General features: G+C 32.2%; 1 protein-coding gene across 3 annotated transcripts in view; it reads left to right on the forward strand.

The window, feature by feature from the left end:
• GRIK2 (glutamate ionotropic receptor kainate type subunit 2) overlaps window positions 1-20,211 on the forward strand; it is a gene marked incomplete at both ends in the record, with an annotated part of 630,446 nt that overhangs the window by 477,021 nt on the left and 133,214 nt on the right. For all 3 annotated transcript variants that reach the window (XM_079716371.1, XM_079716372.1, XM_079716373.1), the window contains one exon: window positions 11,320-11,543. In XM_079716371.1, the coding sequence (XP_079572497.1) occupies window positions 11,320-11,543 (224 nt within the window). The remainder of the gene's footprint in view (window positions 1-11,319; window positions 11,544-20,211) is intronic.

Below are 20,211 nucleotides of genomic sequence, written 5' to 3' on the forward strand. Positions count from 1 at the left end.
ACAACCATAATTCTACTAACTAGGAACAGACATTATTAACGTTTTGCTCAATTTATTTCCACTCTTGATTCTGTACTTTTTAAACATTATGTTATAGAACTTTTAAAACATGTGCAAATAGAAAAGTAAAGTTAAATTTCGTGTACCCATCACCAAGCCTTATGGATTATAAACTCATGGCCAATTTCATCTCTACTCCCACAAACTTGCTTGCCACCTGCATTATTTTGAAGCAAATCCTAGACTTCATATCATGTCATTTATAATACATGTATTTCAGTTATCACTAAAAGAGGAATTAAAATTTTTAAAATGGTCACACTCTCATTATCACATAGAAAAAATATGATTCCTTAAAGACATCAAGTACCCAACCATCAGTACTTACTTACATTTTTATGGTTGTCTTACAGTATTTATTTACTTATTTAGTACTTGTTTACTTGTTTAAATTGAGATCTAAAAATGCTCATTAATTTATGATTGGTTGGTATATCTCAAGAAGCATGTAATCTGTAGGTTTCACCTTTATCATGTTTTTATTTAGTTGAATTCATGTTTAATATAGTGTTTCTATACTCACTGACATTGGCAGTGTCTATGCCATTTCACTGGAAACTTCACAAAATGCTGCTTAATAATGCATAGTAATTCTTTCTTGCTGTACCCTAATTTATTAACCATTCTCTTCTGAGGCATAGAAGCTACTTGCATTCCCAGATTACAGGTGATCTTGAGAGAACACCTTTGTGTATCAGCCTGTTTCTGAACTTAGAATTATTTCTTAAAAATTCGAGATGTGAAATTCTAGTACAATGGATAGATTTAGTAGGTGGTCCACTTCCATTCAATAGAAAAGTTTTTGCTTATGCTCTGTCTTAAATCCTTCCATATCTGAAATTAGACATTTGATTCTATTGCATAGGGTTTTTAACATCACACACAAAAAAATCATTCTTTCTGGTTTTAGGCAAGAGGAAAGAAAAGAGAAAGAGTTAGGAAAGAAGGAAGGAAGGAAGGAAGGAAGGCAGAAAGAAGGACCAAAGTGGGGGCAGTTTGGATAAAATAATAGACAGAAAATTCTAACCTTTCTTTACAGGCTTTTTTCTTAATATTGCATCCAGTTTTGTACTATCAAACACTACTGTAATTATAGCAGTTAGTATTAGAAAGGTTTTTGTTTGCTGTTTTGTAGGAATTTTCTTGTTTAATCTTTATGTTCAAACTTAATTGTGAGTTATTCAAGCATCCTTAAATATATGAGGATATATTATTAAATTCTAATAAACAAATATGGGAATGGCCTCAATTTTTATTAACAAACATGGGGAAGTGGTCTCAGCTCAGTTATTACTCTTGGATTATTAGAAAAATCAACTATTCTGGAAGGAAATTGCTGTTCATCAGTGATATTTACAGAAAATCATAAAGCTGTTTTTACTAATCAATGGGGGATTTCTATAGGGGCAGGTGATCACAGAGGTGATATAGGAATAAGCTCATGTCACAGGTTCAGAAATACTGTGGACAGTGTAATTACTCTGTTTTTCTATTATTATTTATGTAAGGCTGAGTTACCACAAACATGATGTTTTTCTTAAATATTTAATAGGTAGTATAGTATTTTTAAAAATTCTAAGGCACAATTAAATAGCTTTGTTGCAGTTGAATTTGAATGAAAGAATTTATAGAGATCACATTTATAGGGTAAAGGTAAGATAATAAACCTGAATGGTATTATTTCCTTTTAGTGGAAAAAACATAGAAGAGTGAAATGAGAGGTGCAATGACACAAGTTTTCTCTTCTAAGTCTGACACCTTTTGTTTAGGGTTGGAGTGTTTTGTCATATAATGTTTCTATATTACCGTGGGATTTTCTGGAGAGGATCAACAAGATGATTAAACTGGGAGGAGCTGGGAGGGTTGGAGACATGTTTGCTGCTCCTCCAGCATACCCAGCTTGTTTCTACCCCAGAGCCTTTGTAACTTATAAATCCCTCTGCCAGGGGAACTCTGATCAGAATCTCACAGGGCTTTATCCCCGACTTGACTGAGTGTGGACTCAAATGTCAGGACCTTGGAGAGATTTCCTTTGTTCATCTTAGTGAAAACAGTGCCCTCCTTTTCTCCCTAGTTACACTCTTATCCTGTTACCTTGCTTTATCTTCCTTCGTAGCACTCTTCACATCCTGACATAGCCTCTAATTGTTTCATGCCCAGTGTCTGTCTGCTTCACTTTGTCTGTCTTCGCAGTACTATGAGCATCTAGAACAGCTCCTATTACAAAGCAGTCAATCAAGAATAAATACTTGTGGGCTTCCCTGGTGGCGCAGTGGTTGAGAGTCCACCTGCTGATGTAGGGGACACGGGTTCGTGCCCCAGTCCGGGAAGATCCCACCTGCCGCGTAGCGGCTGGGCCCGTGAGCCATGGCCGCTGAGCCTGCGCGTCCAGAGCCTGAGCTCCGCAACGGGAGAGGCCACAACAGTGAGAGGCCCGCATACCGCAAAAAAAAAAAAAAAAAAAAAAAAAAAGAATAAATACTTGTTGGATAAATTAGTGAATTCTTCGATAATAAATTGTTGAATAAATGAGTGAATGAATGGTTTCAGATAGATATCAGGGTTCTAAGTTTCCTCATACCTCAAACATTTTAGCACATATTGAATAAACAGTTAAAACCTTTATAAAACAATTAAACAGTACAGATTCAAGGAATTTCATTAGTCATGGAAACCAGAGAAAACATGTTACAAAATATTTTTCACTAGAGAATTAATTTTAAAGATACCCAGATACAACACAGGCTAGCTGTTTAGATATATGTAAATATTGTTATTGCCCAAAGTTCTTTCTTACTGTATATGTTATTTTAACAGTTTATCTGTTTAACAAATACTAATATGTACTTTGTATTTGTTGTAAGTATAAGCATATAATACAGACTTTTGAATGTAGGGAATTAAGTAAATTTATAGTTTGGATTTGATCCACTCAGATATGTTTGCTTAGTAATTCAGCATATGATGTAAATCTATTTGCAAAGCAAGTTCTGGGAGAGGTATGTTCTATGTAGCAAAATGTTATCCCTGTTCTGTTGGAAAATATACAGAAGATCTTGTTTATGCAGATCTCTTATACAGAGATCATGTATTCTAATATTTGAGTCTAACAAATGCATTTAAGTAAGATAATGAGGCTATATAGGAAAAGTATCTAATGTTTATTTGTATTTTAGCTGGAAAAAGAAATAGAAGAGGTTGAGCTGGGGGCACCTTTTGGTTTATTTATGTGCTTTACAAGGGCTATCCACTATTCAACTCTTCTTACGCCCTCTCATATTGAAGAATGAGTCACTGTAAAGGTCACTTTAAGTTTTAACCTCATCAGCATAGTTATTGTTGTTATTGTTAATCCAGTGATGAAGAATAAATAATCAGGAGCTTTAAGATGGGTTATATGCCACACATGTTCCCCCTTGAGTTCATCCCACTTTCTTTAATACTACTACCCATGGAGCATTTATGTATTGGTCCCATTTGAACTCCAGGTTTTGCAGGATTAATGTAAATTCCGATACTGAATATCTTTTTATATTAACCCATCAGAGTAACAATTGGGCAAGCCAGTAAAATTGTAGCACAACTGTACCTTGTACCTACTTTAACTGAAGGACTTAGAACTTTTCAATTATTTGTTTCCATGTTAATCTTCCCTATGCTGCTGTCACCTGAGAAATGAGACTGTCATAAACACCTTTGTATCCTGAACTTTGCCCAGGCCTTTTGCATAGCTGAATATTGATAATCCTTTGTGAAGGAATGTTTGTTACTGTGAGAAATATTCTTAATAAATTAATTCTAAATTTATTGTAAACTAAGTAATGTCCAATTTTAACATAAACTAATCATAATTGGATAATTTAATTGCATTGATTATTTACAACTGTTATAATTTACCTATTATTTTAAAATAGATCCTGGAAATCCAATGTACTTAATCCATTGTCCACTGGAGAATGGTTTACTAGAGCAGAATTATAAGTTCGCAGTTCCATTAAAAGGGTTCCTTGTAGATCATAGTCATCCATTCTAGTGCTAGTAGTTGTTTCTTGGTCCACTGGTTGTGTTCCCAGAGCATTTAAATTGGGAAATAAAAACAGGTTTAGTTGACAATATATAGGTGAAATAGTAGCTTAAATCAGTAACAATGAATTGTGTGAATGTCTTATAGGCTCAAGAAATAACCTGATATTTTAAATAGCATGTTGAATTGTTTCTAGTTTTCTCTTTTGAAACTTGCATATAAGTTTGTGTCAAAGAAGTGATTCAACATCTCTCACGTCTCAAGTACTTGCTTGATGAATACATAATAACATTCTGAGTAATATTGTGGGATTTTTTTCCTTCTGTTGTTTTTAATGTATGTTTAAATATAACCATAGGAAGTGTAGAAAGTAATAGAATATAATTCCTATTTAGGTGATGGTCTTTAGCAGAATAAAATATTTTCACTTAATCTATAATTTTAAAAGACATTAATTATTTTAAAATTAGGAAATCTGTAATACCAAAAATCCAGAAAGAAAATGTCAGAAACACCATCATTCAATGCTTTGCTCATGAATAACAGGTATACAAAATTCCACTTTGAAGTATTAATATTCATGATTTCCAATTGTTTTTAATAGAAATTTAGTTTTCCTGAAATTATCAATGTGAAAAAAAACCCTCAGTCTCTATGAACCTATTTTTTTTTCTGAAGGAGCTAAACTAACTCAATTAATGCATTAAAAAATAAATAAATCTCGGGGCCTCCCTGGTGGCGCAGTGGTTGAGAGTCCGCCTGCCGATGCAGGGGATACGGGTTCGTGCCCCGGTCTGGGAGGATCCCATATGCCGCGGAGCGGCTGAGCCCGTGAACCATGGCTGCTGAGCCTGCGCATCCGGAGCCTGTGCTCCGCAACGGGAGAGGCCACAACAGTGAGAGGCCCGTGTACCACAAAAAAATAAATAAATAAATAAATAAATAAATAAATAAATAAATCTCATAGAAATATTTCAGTGAGAGAAGAGATATTGTAACAATTTTAGTACAGGAATATTATTATTTATAAACCATCCATTGAGAGCTTACAATTAAATCAGATCCGGATGGGAATGAAACAAAACAAAACAAAACAAAACAAAATAAAAACAAACACCCCCCGCCACACACACACACAAAAAAACCAATGTTTTGGAGCTGTGGCTCTTCTGAAGAATTATCAGTTGAGAAGTTTATTTTTTATTCTGTCATTAGTGGCAAGGTTGGTAGATTTAGTCAATATCATTTGAAATTATCAGCAGGCTTACTTAAGCATTAATAAAATGACAGCTGCTGTAGCAGCAGCTGAATCTACTACTGTTTGTGTTTAATGCTTTTTTTTTTTTTTTTTTTTTTTGCGGTACGTGGGCCTCTCACTGTTGCGGCTTCTCCCGTTGCGGAGCACAGGCTCCGGACGCGCAGGCTCAGTGGCCATGGCTCACGGGCCCAGCCGCTCCGCAGCATGTGGGATCTTCCCAGACTGGGGCACGAACCCGTGTCCCCTGCATTGGCAGGCGGGCTCTCAACCACTGCACCACCAGGGAAGCCCTAATGCTTTCTTAATTGTCTCTATTCAGGTCCTACAAGTGTGAAAGAACTCTCCTTATTTAATTAATAACTCAACTGACTATGTTACTTTCCATTGTGTATTATGTGTTTACTACTTGGTTTGGTGAAAAGCAACTATAAGGCATATTTTTCAAATATAAGCTTATGTTGTATGTGTGTTCTGTGTGTGCTGGAAGTCAGTAGAAGATTCTGAGCAAGAAGTGATAATCTGGTATGTGCTTAAAAAGACCTTTCTGGTCTTTGGATGAAAAACAGACACTAACTGGGCAAGAATGAAAGCAGGGGATCAATTAAGAGGTCACTGCAAGAGTCCAGACAGTATGACTGGAAGGATAGTGGTGGAGCGGGTACGCCATGTGTACAGAAGGTGAACTGTGTTTCCCTGAAAGTGCCCACAGAGGTAAAGCATCTGTTCACATCACACATTGTGAAGAATTTGGGAAAGTGTGCTGTCACTTATAAGTGATATTAAAATTAATATACATAATTAACTAGCTTAAATTTCTTAACTAAAGCAATTAAAATATTCCAATTTATTCATATGCACTTACTACTTTAATTATTTTACCCATTTACTAAGCATTTCACAACATTATGGAAAAGAAAACAATGTTTAGAACTGGTTTTCCATTGTTAAATTGCAAGACCTTTCACAAGTATGCATAAGATGTTTCACTGACCAGATCACATGTTATAACAGCATTATGTTCTTTGATTCTTAAGACTTCATTTCGAAGGTTTTCTCAACATGATCAAATTTGCAGTCATTGTGCCATTCATGAAGATATGCTTTGTTATCTAATTTTTGTATTGGGGAATTAGAGCTTAGACCAATAAATTTTACCATTCTTCTTTAATCTTTAAAGAGACTTTAATCAAAGGGCCGCTATTAGCTATATAACTCCATAAAAAGAATTATTCTGTTCTCCCTAGATGGTTAGTTCACTAGAAATTATATTAATGTACAAATAAATCTCATTTCTAGAGCAAGATCAGAAAAAAGTTTAATTTTAAAATTCTCTGAGTGATTTCCTTTTAATTTCCTTTGAACATTTTAGTAAGTTAAATTGAAACTGTATTCAGCAAACATTTACTAAGCAATTCCTTGGTGTCAAATTTTGTCCAATACCCTAGAGATGTTAGATTGATTATGATCATAGGGCTAAATAAGAAAATTTGGAAGAGTTTCACATAGAATGATAGGATAGGAAATTAATGCTTATTAAATTAATAAGATAGCTACTGCCTAGGCATATCTGTGAAATTTCCAGGGAGGAATACTTTACCATTTTCGCAGTTCAGTGATATGTGCTTTGATCGAAGAGAATGGCTGCAGGCTTCAAAGTGCTTATACTCTCATAATACAGTTGCAACAATGTGTGCATTCAAATCTCTTATATCATATTAGGTGACTTACATGTGAAAAACTCAGAAAAAACACAACATAAAGTATTGTTACATGTTAAATTATATGGTTAAGTTTATAAGTGCATAAAAAATTTACTTAGGAGAAATTAATGTGTACAGAATGTTCAGGGAAGGCTACATTGGAGAAAAAGAATCGGAGATGTGTCTTATAGATTTATAAGATGTGTCTTCCAGATGTGTCTTATAGTGGAGAAAAGGGGAGATCATTTGGGGACAGGGGAATATGATGCATTTGAATGATTGTACAGAAAAATGGTAGGAAATGAATATGGTTAAGTCATCTTTGGGATTGTACTTTCCTTAAACTCTCATGATTCTGTTTTTTTCATCTGTAAAAAAGGAAATCACAGTACAAATTTGAGCTGTTGTGAGAATTAACAGAAGTATTATAGGCAAAGAATACAACACAGTCTTGGCCCACAGTAGGCCCATTTGATTCTAGCTACTGCTAAGATATTCTTTTTTTCCTCCTACTAATTCAGACTTCTGTCATCTCAGACTCTTTCTTCAAGATGTAATGCAAGTATAATTGTTTGGAATGGTCTTCTCTGACCCAGTCCGGTGGTAGAAGTGAGCTCTCCCTTTTCTTTGTATCAGTACTATTCATGTGACACATAACAATTTACTTATTTTTCTTTTGATGAAATCGTTTCTTTTTTAAATCAATTTTGACTACTGGCTCTTTCTAATGCAGGAATACTTTATTCTTTAAAATAAAAAATCAGTGACTAAATCTATTTTCAAAGAATAGATTTAAAAGTTCTGGGATTATTCCATTTTGCCATCAAGGTCTTTTCTCCAAATGCTCTGTCTTTAATAACATGATATTTGATGGGAAAATACCACATCTCTCACTATAAACCTCTTTAATATAATAACATCTTGATTAGATTCCAAAATAATTATTAATGGATTTGTAATGAAGTTAGATCTTATTCACAGATAATGGTATAATGTATAAATAAGTGCTCATCTTTATTGCTGCAAGATAGTCCTGATATCTCATTTTGTAAATGGATTTAAAAAATGTACTTGGTGTGCAATTAGATACTGCTTATTTTTGACAATTGATATTTGATAAATTTTGTGTGTTTTACTGTCAATAGTTAACAACCTAGTTCTAATTAATTAATCAACATATAACACATTGAATTTTACTAACGGGGATGTGGTTAAAACAACCTGCTCTTATTTAAAAATAATTAATAGGTTTTTAAGAGCAGTTTTAGGTTTATAATAAAATTGTGCAGAAAATAGAGTTTCCATATATCTGCTTCTATGCTACCCCCTTTCCCTACAATTTATCTTATTATTAACAGATTCCATTAGTGTAGTACATTTGTTACAAATGATGAACATTTATTGATACATTATTATTAGCTAAAGTCCATAGTTTTCATTAGGGTTCATTCTTTGTGTTTTCCAGTTTTATGGATTTTGACAAATGCATAGTGTCATGTATCCATCATTACAGTGTCAGGCAAGATAGCTTCACTGCCTTAAAAGTGTTCTGTGCTCTACCTAGTCATCACTTTCCGCCTCCCCTGAGCACTGGGAAACCACTGATCTTTTTACTGTCTTTACAGTTTTGCCTTTTCCAGAATGCCATATATATGAAATTATATAGTATGTAATCTTTTTATACACGTCGTTCACTTAGCAATTTGCATTTAGGGTTCTTCTATGTCTTTTTATATCTTGATAGCTCAGTTCTTTATGTCGCTGAATATTATTCCTTTATACACATGCACCAGTCTGTACATTTTTTAATTAAATGGTTAAAAGTGTGGGTTTATATCTTCTGTTTCAAATTATTAATTTCTTTTATAATTGAAAACATACTATATATTTTTTGTTTTTTCCCTTTAATAATTAGAATATAACATTTTTAGGCAATGCTAAGTAAATTTTGATGTATGTCTAGTCAATCCTATTAATATATACCTGTAGAACAACATTTTTTGGAATAATATAGTAGTTTTGTTTTAATATATGTTACTTGAATTGTTTCCTCAATTTTGCTGATATATATTATGAATTTAAAAGTATTTTACCAGTTTAAAGCATACTCACTGACACGTTTTATATGTGGTGAAATTTTGCTTTCCATGTGCCTAGGAGGAGGGTGGGTTGCAAAGTTAAGTGGCATATGATAAACTATGCTGAATTCAACCACCAAAACAGGAGCAAACCACCACCCTCTTTTTTCCTTTTTTTTTTTTTAACCTGGAATCCTTGTTTCTTATATTATCACTTTCCTTCCCTAACAAACTTGTTTACTTTTTCAAACCATCTCCCCTTTGTTGAAAATGCTCTATTTGCATGAACTCTGCACCTGACCATTTAAATTCTGAGACTATAATCTATCAATTCCTGCCCTTGCTTCTGTATATTTCCCTTTCCATCTCTACATTCATTCTACATGAATGAATGAATGAATGAATGATGTCTCCATGATTCCACTTACGGTTTCTGAGATGCATGACATGGTTAGTTCTAGGTATAGATTCCAAAAGCTTAGGTTTATGTCCTTGGTTCCAATGCTCAATTAGTTCTATGACAATGAACAAGTTTTTAACTTCTGTGGTTTCAGTTTCCTTATCTAAAAATGGGAATAACAGTAGTATTGCATAAGAATTAAATGTGACAATTCAAGTAACCTTCTTAGCACAATGCCTGTTGCATAGCAAATGATCAAGTAGTATGAACAATTATTATTGTTAAATTGACATTCCTTGACTTATGAATGTGAAATATGATTGTATTCTTGTCAGGACCCTGAAGATTTGTTTTTCCTTGCTGGTTGTTAGGAAATATCTTTCCCTCTCCATTGCTACTCTCAAAGATATTCTATCCAAGCATCTCCCACCACCACCCACCCGCAATGCACAAGTGCACACAAACACATACTCAGAATAATATTGTCAACAAACTTAGCCTCTCAGAGAAGGTTCTTCCTTAAGTCCTCCAACAATCCCTGAGACAAGGAAACAGTAGAGGACCAATTTCATTCTTTTTTTAAAAAAATTAATTTATTTTATTTATTTATTTTTGGCTGCATTGGGTCTTCGTTGCTGTGCACGGGCTTTCTCTAGTTGCGGAGAGAGAGGGCTACTCTTAGCTGTGGTGCATGGGCTTCTTATTGCGGTGGCTTCTCTTGTTGCAGAGCACGGGCTCTAGGTGTGCGTGCTTCAGTAGTTGTGGCATGCGGGCTCAGTAGTTGTGGCGCACGGGCTCAGTTGCTCCACGGCATGTGGCATCTTCCTGGACCAGGGCTCGAACTCGTGTCCACTGCATTGGCAGGCGGATTCTTAAACACTGTGCCAACAGGGAAGCCCAAGGACCAATTTCATTCTGTTGTACATCTTTCTGTAGTTCTTTAAGATGAGCATTTCCATATATTCTCTGAAAGCTCCATGTGGTTATAAAAATAAAAGACATACAGATTCCCATCATAGGTTGGAATAGATGCCTTTGTTACTTCAAAATATTGTAATTATTTATTTCAATATGTTAGAGCTTAAGTTCATCCCTGACAGAAAACATGGCAAGTGAAAAGCATTAGTAATTTAACATATTTAAGCTACCTGGAAAATTAGCAACTTTGTGACAATTGAAAAACTCATTTCCTAATGCGATTTAGGCAAGGCTGCAAGGATTTTCTTTAAATAATGTAAAACAAATTAGAGAGATAGTAACAAAATTCAGGGGCCATAAACAAAATCTCATTAAAAGAGGATTTTCACAATGTTAACTATTTAAAGAATAAAACATTTTAACTGTGCTCCATAGTTTTAAAACCAGAAAAATAAATGTTTCTCGATTATCAGCTAAATAATTGGAGGTAGTTATTATTATATACAATTTGACCAAAGTATTTATAAAATCATAATTGATTTTGTTTTTAAAGTTTAAATTAAAAGTATTATGAGCAGGTTTAGTAGCATAATAATCCAGGTACTAAATGTACAATGGCTTCTTGAGTGTTTTTCATCCTATATAGTTTTTGCTTTCTATATCTACTTGCAATAACTGCTGATTTGTTAATCTAGAAACTCATAGAAATGAGTAGCAGAGTAAATCAGATGCTTCACTTCAGAGTTAAGAACGCTTTCAGTGTTAACATGACTGTTGCTGAGACAATTCTTGAGTGTAAAGTCTTTGTTTTATTTAATATGGTTACTACTTTGTTGTGACTTAGAACACTTTTTTTTCCTTTTTTGTGTTTCTCTCTACAGAAAGCTGACCTTGCAGTTGCTCCACTGGCTATTACCTACGTTCGAGAGAAGGTCATCGACTTTTCCAAGCCCTTTATGACACTTGGAATAAGTATTTTGTACCGCAAGCCCAATGGTACAAACCCAGGCGTCTTCTCCTTCCTGAATCCTCTCTCCCCTGATATCTGGATGTATATTCTGCTGGCTTACTTGGGTGTCAGTTGTGTGCTCTTTGTCATAGCCAGGTAACATGCTCACTTTTGTGATTTTTTTGGCAATTGTTACCTCCTTTTTCTAACTAATAATTGTCAAAAGTCACAATCAATGTTACTTTTCTTTTTCTTTATTTCCCATGGGGTGCTGGAGAATAATGAACTTTTAAGAGTCATATAACTTATTAAAATGTACTCTGATGCCTTTTTGGGCAGAAAGCATGCTGGCTGTGTCAGTAAGCTATAAGTGTGGTAGAGTTTACTCTTCTGAATAAGAAGCTAGAAACAGTTCAATTCACAGTGATATAAAAATTATTTCCTCATTTTGAAAATTCATCCATGTCTTTCTATCTGAGAACATAACATTAACTGGTGTGCCATTTTTTAGGGTCTTTGAATTTTAGAATATTACTGTTGAATTTTGTCAGTGATTAAATGAATGGATTTGAAAATGATTCTATTTCAGCATCTTATTCAACGATGTGAAATGAAGTTTAATATCTTCATTTATGGGCAAATTACAAATATTCTATTAAATAATAAATAATATAGGATATCCTATATTAAGTAATAAATAATATTACATATTCTTGGTAAAGTAATATGTACTATAAAAATCCATTCTTTACAGATTATCTCAGAATATTTTCTTCACTTCTCAACATTATTATAATCTTGCATAAATACTGTCAAATTAAAAAACACACTAAAACTCAGATTAAAAGAAAGTTTCTTGAGTAGAGTCCATTTAAATTCTAAACTGAACCTCCAAAACCAAATGATTTTGTATAAGTAAAATCCACTCTGACCTGTTATTGAACTCTTGCTACCGTGAAAGAAGTTCATGATGTGCGAATGACAGGAAAATGTCGAAATTCCAATTGTAGAACTTAATTACCTTTCTAACCAAAATGACATCATGATTGTTTATCAGTTCAAAATAAATGTAGCATTTTTATTTTATCTGTGAAAAAAGATTATGTCTTATGCCATATAGAGATCACGGATGAACATATTAACATCATTACTGATGTCAAAATAAGTATGGCATTTCCTTTATGTATATTCTTTGTCCTAATGATTACAAAGAAAAGAAAGACAAATTACATTAAAAAATTCTCAGATATCTGTTTTATTTTCACTGAAATTCAGAAAACAGAGTTCTAAAATAATACCACTTCAACAAAATTTATATTTATTATCAGATATTATGCTATATTGAATTTTAAGAAGTTATGTAATATCTACTTAGAATTAAAATAAATTTTATCTCAAAATTAAAATATAGTAAATGATTTAAATATAATTAAAATTTTTAATTGACATTACTTTACTTTTGTTTCAGTCACCAGCTAATATTGTCCCAATTATTATTGTTACAATTAATCTTCTATGTCTTTTTAGCTACCAAGCCACACCTTCAATTTGTTTTCTGTTTCCACTTTAATTATTCCATCAATCATTCACTCAATTAGTCAAATATTTCTTGAACCTGTAGTGAACACTGGATAATTAGGATTCCATGAAGTATTATACATTAATTTATATCCCTCATCTATTCATTAATCTATTCAGCAAGTATCTACTGATTACCTATAATGTTCTGAGAATTGTACCAGATGCTTAAATCCAAGAACAAACATGGCTTGATACATTTTTTCATTAAAAAACTCATAACCAGTGTGTTTATCTGACAATAAATATGTATTGGCCTTGAATGAAAGTCATGAAAATGTTTTATAGTTATCCAATGTTTTTTAATGAATTACATGTATTTTAAATATATTTATCTAAAAATGACTTGTAACATATATTTCACTGAAGAGAAATATACAACTATAAAGGAAAGAAGACATTAGGCAGATTGTTAGTTATCATTAGAATACTAGATTTGAGGCTTATTGAATATCTGCTGTATCATAGTATTAACAATATTAAATTTATGATAAATTTGTAAGTGATAATTATTAATAGGTTATATGTTTTTAAAATTAAATTTAAAAGTAAATAATGATTGTTACCATTTTAATATTTCCCCAACCTTCATTTTATAAGAAAAAAGATTATCTAAGAAATACTTGAAAATGCTCTAAATTTATTTTAGCAAGTGTTAAAAGAAAAAAATACATTGTCTTATTTGTCTTGGTATGGTTTTATAATCCATGATCTCTTGCAAACAGTTGCATTGTTGTCTATAGCATAATGACATAATCAGCATGCTTATCTGAATTAGCTGAGAACTCTTCTGTAAGAGTAAAGATGAACCTGAGGTACTGCATTCTAGATATAGAATGGCCTTATCCTAGGTATTCTAAGAATAGCTCTTGGCTGACATAGGATTAGGAAGAAATCCATGACGGGCTTGTGCTTAATCATATATGCCCCTAAATCTTTTCCCCCTCTTTCTATTCGTTTCTTCCTTTGATCTAGGTATATTAGTATAGGGATGGCAATTAGTCATATAAAAAGCCTTTTAGGGAACCCACCCTTTACACTAATGAGAGATATTTTTCACCTTGCTTCAAATATTTCCTTTGTTAAAAAAATAAATAATATTGATATAATAGATCCTATTTATAAAATGTCAATTTAAATGACTATAATATTAAAGAATTTAAAATTTTCTTTTAGCCATAGGTGTCACCAAGACAACCAGAGCTGTTCTGAAATTTAGCATGTAAATTTTGGTCTAAGGTCCTTAGTAGTTTGTTATACAAAGATGAATAACTGAAGGTCGAACTTAAAAGAAAGGAATAATGGTATACACATTTACCTCCAACAGGATTGATGTAACCTTAATAATTATTCACTAAGCATATAAGAACTTTGCATATTTTATTTTAAGATTGGTATTTAAAAATTAAATACAAATAAACTCTGGAGACGAAAAATAATACTATACCAAATTTGGTAGTAATAAATTATTACAGAAATTTCTTAGATTACTTAAATGAACAAATGATTATGCCAAATATAGGAGAAAGAGTAAAAGAAGACAAGAAATTTTGACCAACCTGGCTTTCTTAGCAAGAATAGCAAATCAAGGATACTCAATATGTTATATACATAAGATTAGTTTTTCTAAGTTAAAAAGAATAAAGGAATTTCTTGTATGATTTTGCATTGAATTACTTTGCCTGGTTTTTAAGATATTAGAATATCATCTATTATATTATTGGATTAGGTTGCAGGGGAGCAAGGGACAGTCTCCCTAGAATCTGCTCAAAGGTTTATTATTACAGCGACTGCCAGGCCCGTCTTGACATACATTTTGGCTCTAACATGGTCTGCGGTCACAAGATGACAAGGCTATTGCCTTACTGAGAGTCCTTATACTTGCAAAAATATTCTATATTTCTCTTGGAGCTCAGAGGTAAAGATCTTCTAAACATAGTGTTTTTGATGGTTTAACCAAGTTTAGAAAACCATGTCGACAGTGCTTGCATTAACAGCTTTGATCTCGGCTCCTGACTAGTGTGCAGTAGCTTTTATATTCCTGTCACAATGATGGGTGACATTTAATGTATGGTGAAGGGCAACAATGAATTATTATACACTTGGAAATGGATTACTCTTTTGGTGGGATGTTCAATGTTAAACTAATCTGCTGTCAAAAAGACTGTTGAAACATTTAAATGAAATGCCAATTTTGTTGCATGCCTTTGCCACCAACTTTCCCACCTCTTACTAGAAAAGCATTTCAGTTTTACATAACATAATTTTAGATGTATTTTACTTTTATGTTTTATTTTTTTTAACTCTAGTATATTGCAGGGAAGTCTATCTATTATTCCTCTTCCCATTTAGAAATTTTCCTAGAATTTAATGGAAATTTGGTTTGAAATAGTACTCTTCTGCTAGTACACCTTTCACACCTACGGAAGTGATTATTATAATTGTTTATACTAAGAAATTCCTCAATTATGGACCTAAAAGTCAACATCGAATAAAACTAAATGCACTTTCAAATTACGTTTCCATAGGAATTGAGGCTACTTCTATATTAACAGATTTTTTTTTTACAATTGTTATTTGGTAAACCCATTATAAAATAATTTACCTCTTTATTTTTAATGGTTCCAACAATATTCATGGTTGAAAGTATAAATGGGGTCACTAACCCCCCAAAAATTCTTAGTTTTTGTAATTGGTAGAACCAAACCAATTGAAACTAAGTTGAGTCAGTGACTTATTTTCAACTATGATAAATATGGTATCTAGACAATTGAGACAGTAGAATTTTTGACTGAAATTATCTGTATAGGAGAAAGAAGATAATCTCAGTCATCATAAGAGAAAATAAACATATTCCACTTCTCAATTTTATAATTATGCTAGACATTTACAAGAATAAAAGATTTGATAAAAACTGAGTAAGACAAAGACAATTTAAAGTGATTTTTTGGTAATCTGTAATCAAATGCTTCTTGACATTTTATTTTAAATATAATTATGCTTGAGTATCTTTTAAAAGTCTCTGCATCTCTTTCCAAATTATTTTTCCACATAAAAATGTTTTTGATTATTAGGACAAAATTAAGTATAAATGTAAGAACAGAAGTTTGATGGCCCATTTTTATTTTTTTATCCTATGGATACATTTTTTGCCTCTGTGCCTTTACTTGCTTCCATCACTGAATTGAATTCAAAGACTTCTAGAAGCAAGATAGCTTCCTCTGTCCAGTCATTGCAAGTGTGTCCATTCAATAAATATCTTGGCCAATGAGCTTCTGAGAACTATGGTCACCCTTTGATGATTTGTTTCAATTTAGAAGTTCCACAATGCCTAGCTCAGTAAATCACAGAAATTAATTTTAATAAATTACAGTATATAGAGTCACATTAAGAAACTTGAGAATGCTAAAAATTGAAGTTCAATTTTATTAAATTATTATATTTGCTACCAAAAAATGGCACACCTCTGTTCTTAATGAATCCTTTATGGAACATGTAGTTATATTTTACACACACACACACACACACACACATACACGCTCATACATGTACACTTCCTGATGAGAAGCAGTACATTGTAAGAAATTTTTTTTTGAAAGATTTGGAAAAGGAGTGTGTTGGCTCTTTGGCAGGTGCTACCATGTCTCTTGTACATTTCTCATTAGCTGATTCAGATTGGAAAGCTAACAGGACAAGAACAATATTGTGAATGGCTTGTTTCTCTTTTTATTTTTTCTTTGCTTACTTTTCCTTTTATTTATTTTTTTGATCATTAGAAAGAAATTCTTTGAGGTGACTCTTAAAAAAGAACCAACAAGATAAAAAGAACCCAGAATTTCACCAAGTGATGCACTTACTCTTCAATATTTTGCAATTTCTCGGTAGCTACTTCTCCCATAACTGCAGAGGACTGTGAATTGTTTGTAAGAAACTATCTTCCCAGCTTGTTTTGTCTGTGTTAATTATCAAAACAAAATTGCACTTCTCTCTTTCCAGTTGTCCCCTTGGACTTTTGGGGGTTTTCTCAGCCACTTAAGAAAGGTCTTCACAATCTAAACTATCCCAGGAAAGTCAGTGTCTTTTAAAAATAATTTAACAATGTTCTTTATAAAATATTTTAATCTAGAGTGTCTAGTCAAGAGAGGCCAAAGCTTTTACATACACCTTGAAACAGTGGAGTCTGTGCAGGAAGCCAGTGAAACAAAGATAATGAGTAAAGAAAGAAATATTCTCTAGGAGTCTCTTTTTTTTCTTTCTATATATGTTTGTACAATGATTGAGAGTACTATGCTCAAAAAGGTAGTTGTCTTAAGAAATATAGAGGAAATAGATCATTTTTTTCCTTTAATCATAAGCGTGGTGCCTAAATTAGTAACATTTTTACTTGGATAAATCTGTCCCTTTGCTGTCAATTCTTTAGTGTAAGAGTTCTTTCCGATTGATGTTTTCCTATGTAGTTTTGTAGTGGGCTGGTGGGTCATGTGAAGGAAGTGACTGAGAGAGAAAAGGAAGAAAACTAATATATACTGCATGTCAACAATAGCCATGTTAATTTGAAAACCATGAAGAGATTAATTTATTAGCTTTTTTCAGTAACTATTTTTATGGTTTAAGGAATGAATAGGTATACATCACCCCTGTTCCCATACCTCTCACAAATGAGATTAGAGATGTTTACCCTTTGTTTAATGCTATTATTGTTACACTTCTAAAATTCTAATTTATTTTAGGGAGGAAGTTTGTTTTTAAGAAAAGAAAACAGATTTATAAGAAAACAGAAAACAGACTTAGAAAAGGAACTTCTATCATTTGATTCTTTTTGACTATCACATTAAATTCATCTTCTACCTTTTCCTTCTGAGATTTCAGAAAAAAAAAAGACATTGGCTACTTTTTAAAAATACTTAAAAGAATGCTATAGTTAATATTTGCACTACGTGTTAGTGGTATATTGCTTTATAATAACAGGTGATTGCTTAAAAGTATCACCCTAATTAGCTACGCTTAAGAAATGTGTCTTTCTCTTTAGAACTGCAAATAAGAAAGCTTAAAAAATATTTCCATTCACTTGGGCGTCTAAGCAGGAGACACAAGCCATACATGTGCAGATTTACCTTATAAACTTACTCTCTAGAAATGCTAACTTTCTTCCCCTGAAAATTACTAGCTGTATATAGTAAAAGAATTGAACCACATTGTGAGATTTTCTGGAAACTAAAGATGCTATTGATATTGTTTTGATTTTTTAAACTAACTTATGGATGTAGGAGAAATATCAATATTAAATGAAAATGTATGGATGTAATTTTTAGTGGTAATTTATGACTATTTCTTCATGCTATGTAACATAATGCACTCTATCCAAATAATTAATGAGTAGGAGATATAGTGTCATCAACCAGTGTAACTTCATCCATTACAGCATGTCACAACACCTTAATTGCTATAATTTTTTACATTCCATTACATAATTACATCATTCAAGTTAAATTGTTTTCATATCAATCCTGTTGGGTATATATATGTACATATTTTTTAAGACAAAATACCATTGCTCTCTAAATAGCAATAGAAATTTCAATATGATATTTGGATGGAAAGAGCTTGAAAGCAACTATTTTATATATAAATAGGATTAGTAAAACAAATGACAATACAAAGTATTCTGTTGGTTTTCAACACCTATAGTTTTAAATATTTTTACTTAACCATGCATACTAAGGGACACCGTAAAAATGTTATGTTATCTCTGTTAGAAATAAGTTGATTTTATACCTAGTTTTGAAATTTTGTTTGGAAGCCCAGAAACTAACCCGACAACTTTTATGACAAAAAAAAAAACCTTATTAATACACATCTGCATTTTAAAACTATGATAATTCTTTCTATTTTATCTAATGTACCTTGAATTGAAAGAGAATTTTAGTTTCAATACTTTATAACAAATATAAAAGGTCATTACCACTCCCCTTCCACCCCCAGCCTGGATATAACTTAGTTTCCTGCTATTCTTTACAAGAGATGTTTAACCCTAAATTAATTATTTTAAAACATTACCCATGGTCACGTGCCCTGTCTGACTACTCCTGAGATGACAAAATGAGGTGAATGACTTTAAAATAGATTTCCCCATTAAATTAATGGACTTGATATTTGAAGCAAAGGTGAAATTGTAGGTTTTGAATGTTACTGGCATGATAAAATTTATAAACAGAATAGGGCTACAACTGTCATCTAAGTTGGTTCAGAATATGCACCTGAATATTATTTTAACATAATAAAATTAGGTAAGTGTTTCCCTGCTTCCCTTACTATTATTGGTACTGAAAATGGGGGTGCTGGGAGGTGTGTTAAATATAAGTTTAGCAATTCACTAGACTGACTGAAGATATGTTTTGGAAACTGATATTACTAAGGTGATTTTACCAAAAAAAAATTGAAAATAATGAAAATTTTGCTTGTGGAAGGAGATGCAAAAGCAAGTTACATTCAGGGAAACGTATGTTGATTTCAAAATTTTCATATTACTACAATTTTCAATTAGGGCTTCAAAATTTTTTAATTAGGAAGATATTTTTATAATATAATTTATAATATGCTTTTATATTTTATAAACATTATTTTATAATGTTTTAAGTCTTCCTTCTGCCAAAAGTTTAAAATATTTATGTTGATATTTCTTAATTCAGATATTTGAGCTGCAAACAAAAATAGTGAATGCTTTCCAAACATACTTCAGTTGTTTTAGATACTAAACTGCATATATGGTGCATACACTTAATTTTAAAATATTTTATTGATATAGTTGGTACAATAGAATATAATTTCAAAAGATATTTACCTGAAGAAAAGAAAGCCCACAAGTCATTAACCCTTGTGAAACTTTATTAAAGTTAAAAATTCAATGAGGAAAAAAAGCCTTATGAGCCTTGCATGATTATGGTAGCTTATTTGCTATTTTTGTATAATCCAGATATTTGCATATTAGCTAAATCAATTTAAATGTCCAAATGATGCTTAGAAAATCAAATGCTACCTTTTCAATGCTAGCTTCAAGTTCTTGTTAGTTCTTGTTGATAACCTCATTTACTGAGTGTCCATTTTTTTAAAAAGCATAGTCTGTTTCATTTTCCAGTATTAGAAACCACCTGACCACCTGACTGATCTGAGAACAGTCTTCCTTGAGCCTTTTAATACTGGACTTACTGTTTTTAAAATCCTTAGCAAGTGTGTTGCAAGCTAAACA

Source organism: Hyperoodon ampullatus, assembly GCF_949752795.1.
Source record: "Hyperoodon ampullatus genome assembly, chromosome: 12".
In the NCBI taxonomy this organism is placed as follows: Eukaryota; Metazoa; Chordata; class Mammalia; order Artiodactyla; family Ziphiidae; genus Hyperoodon; species Hyperoodon ampullatus.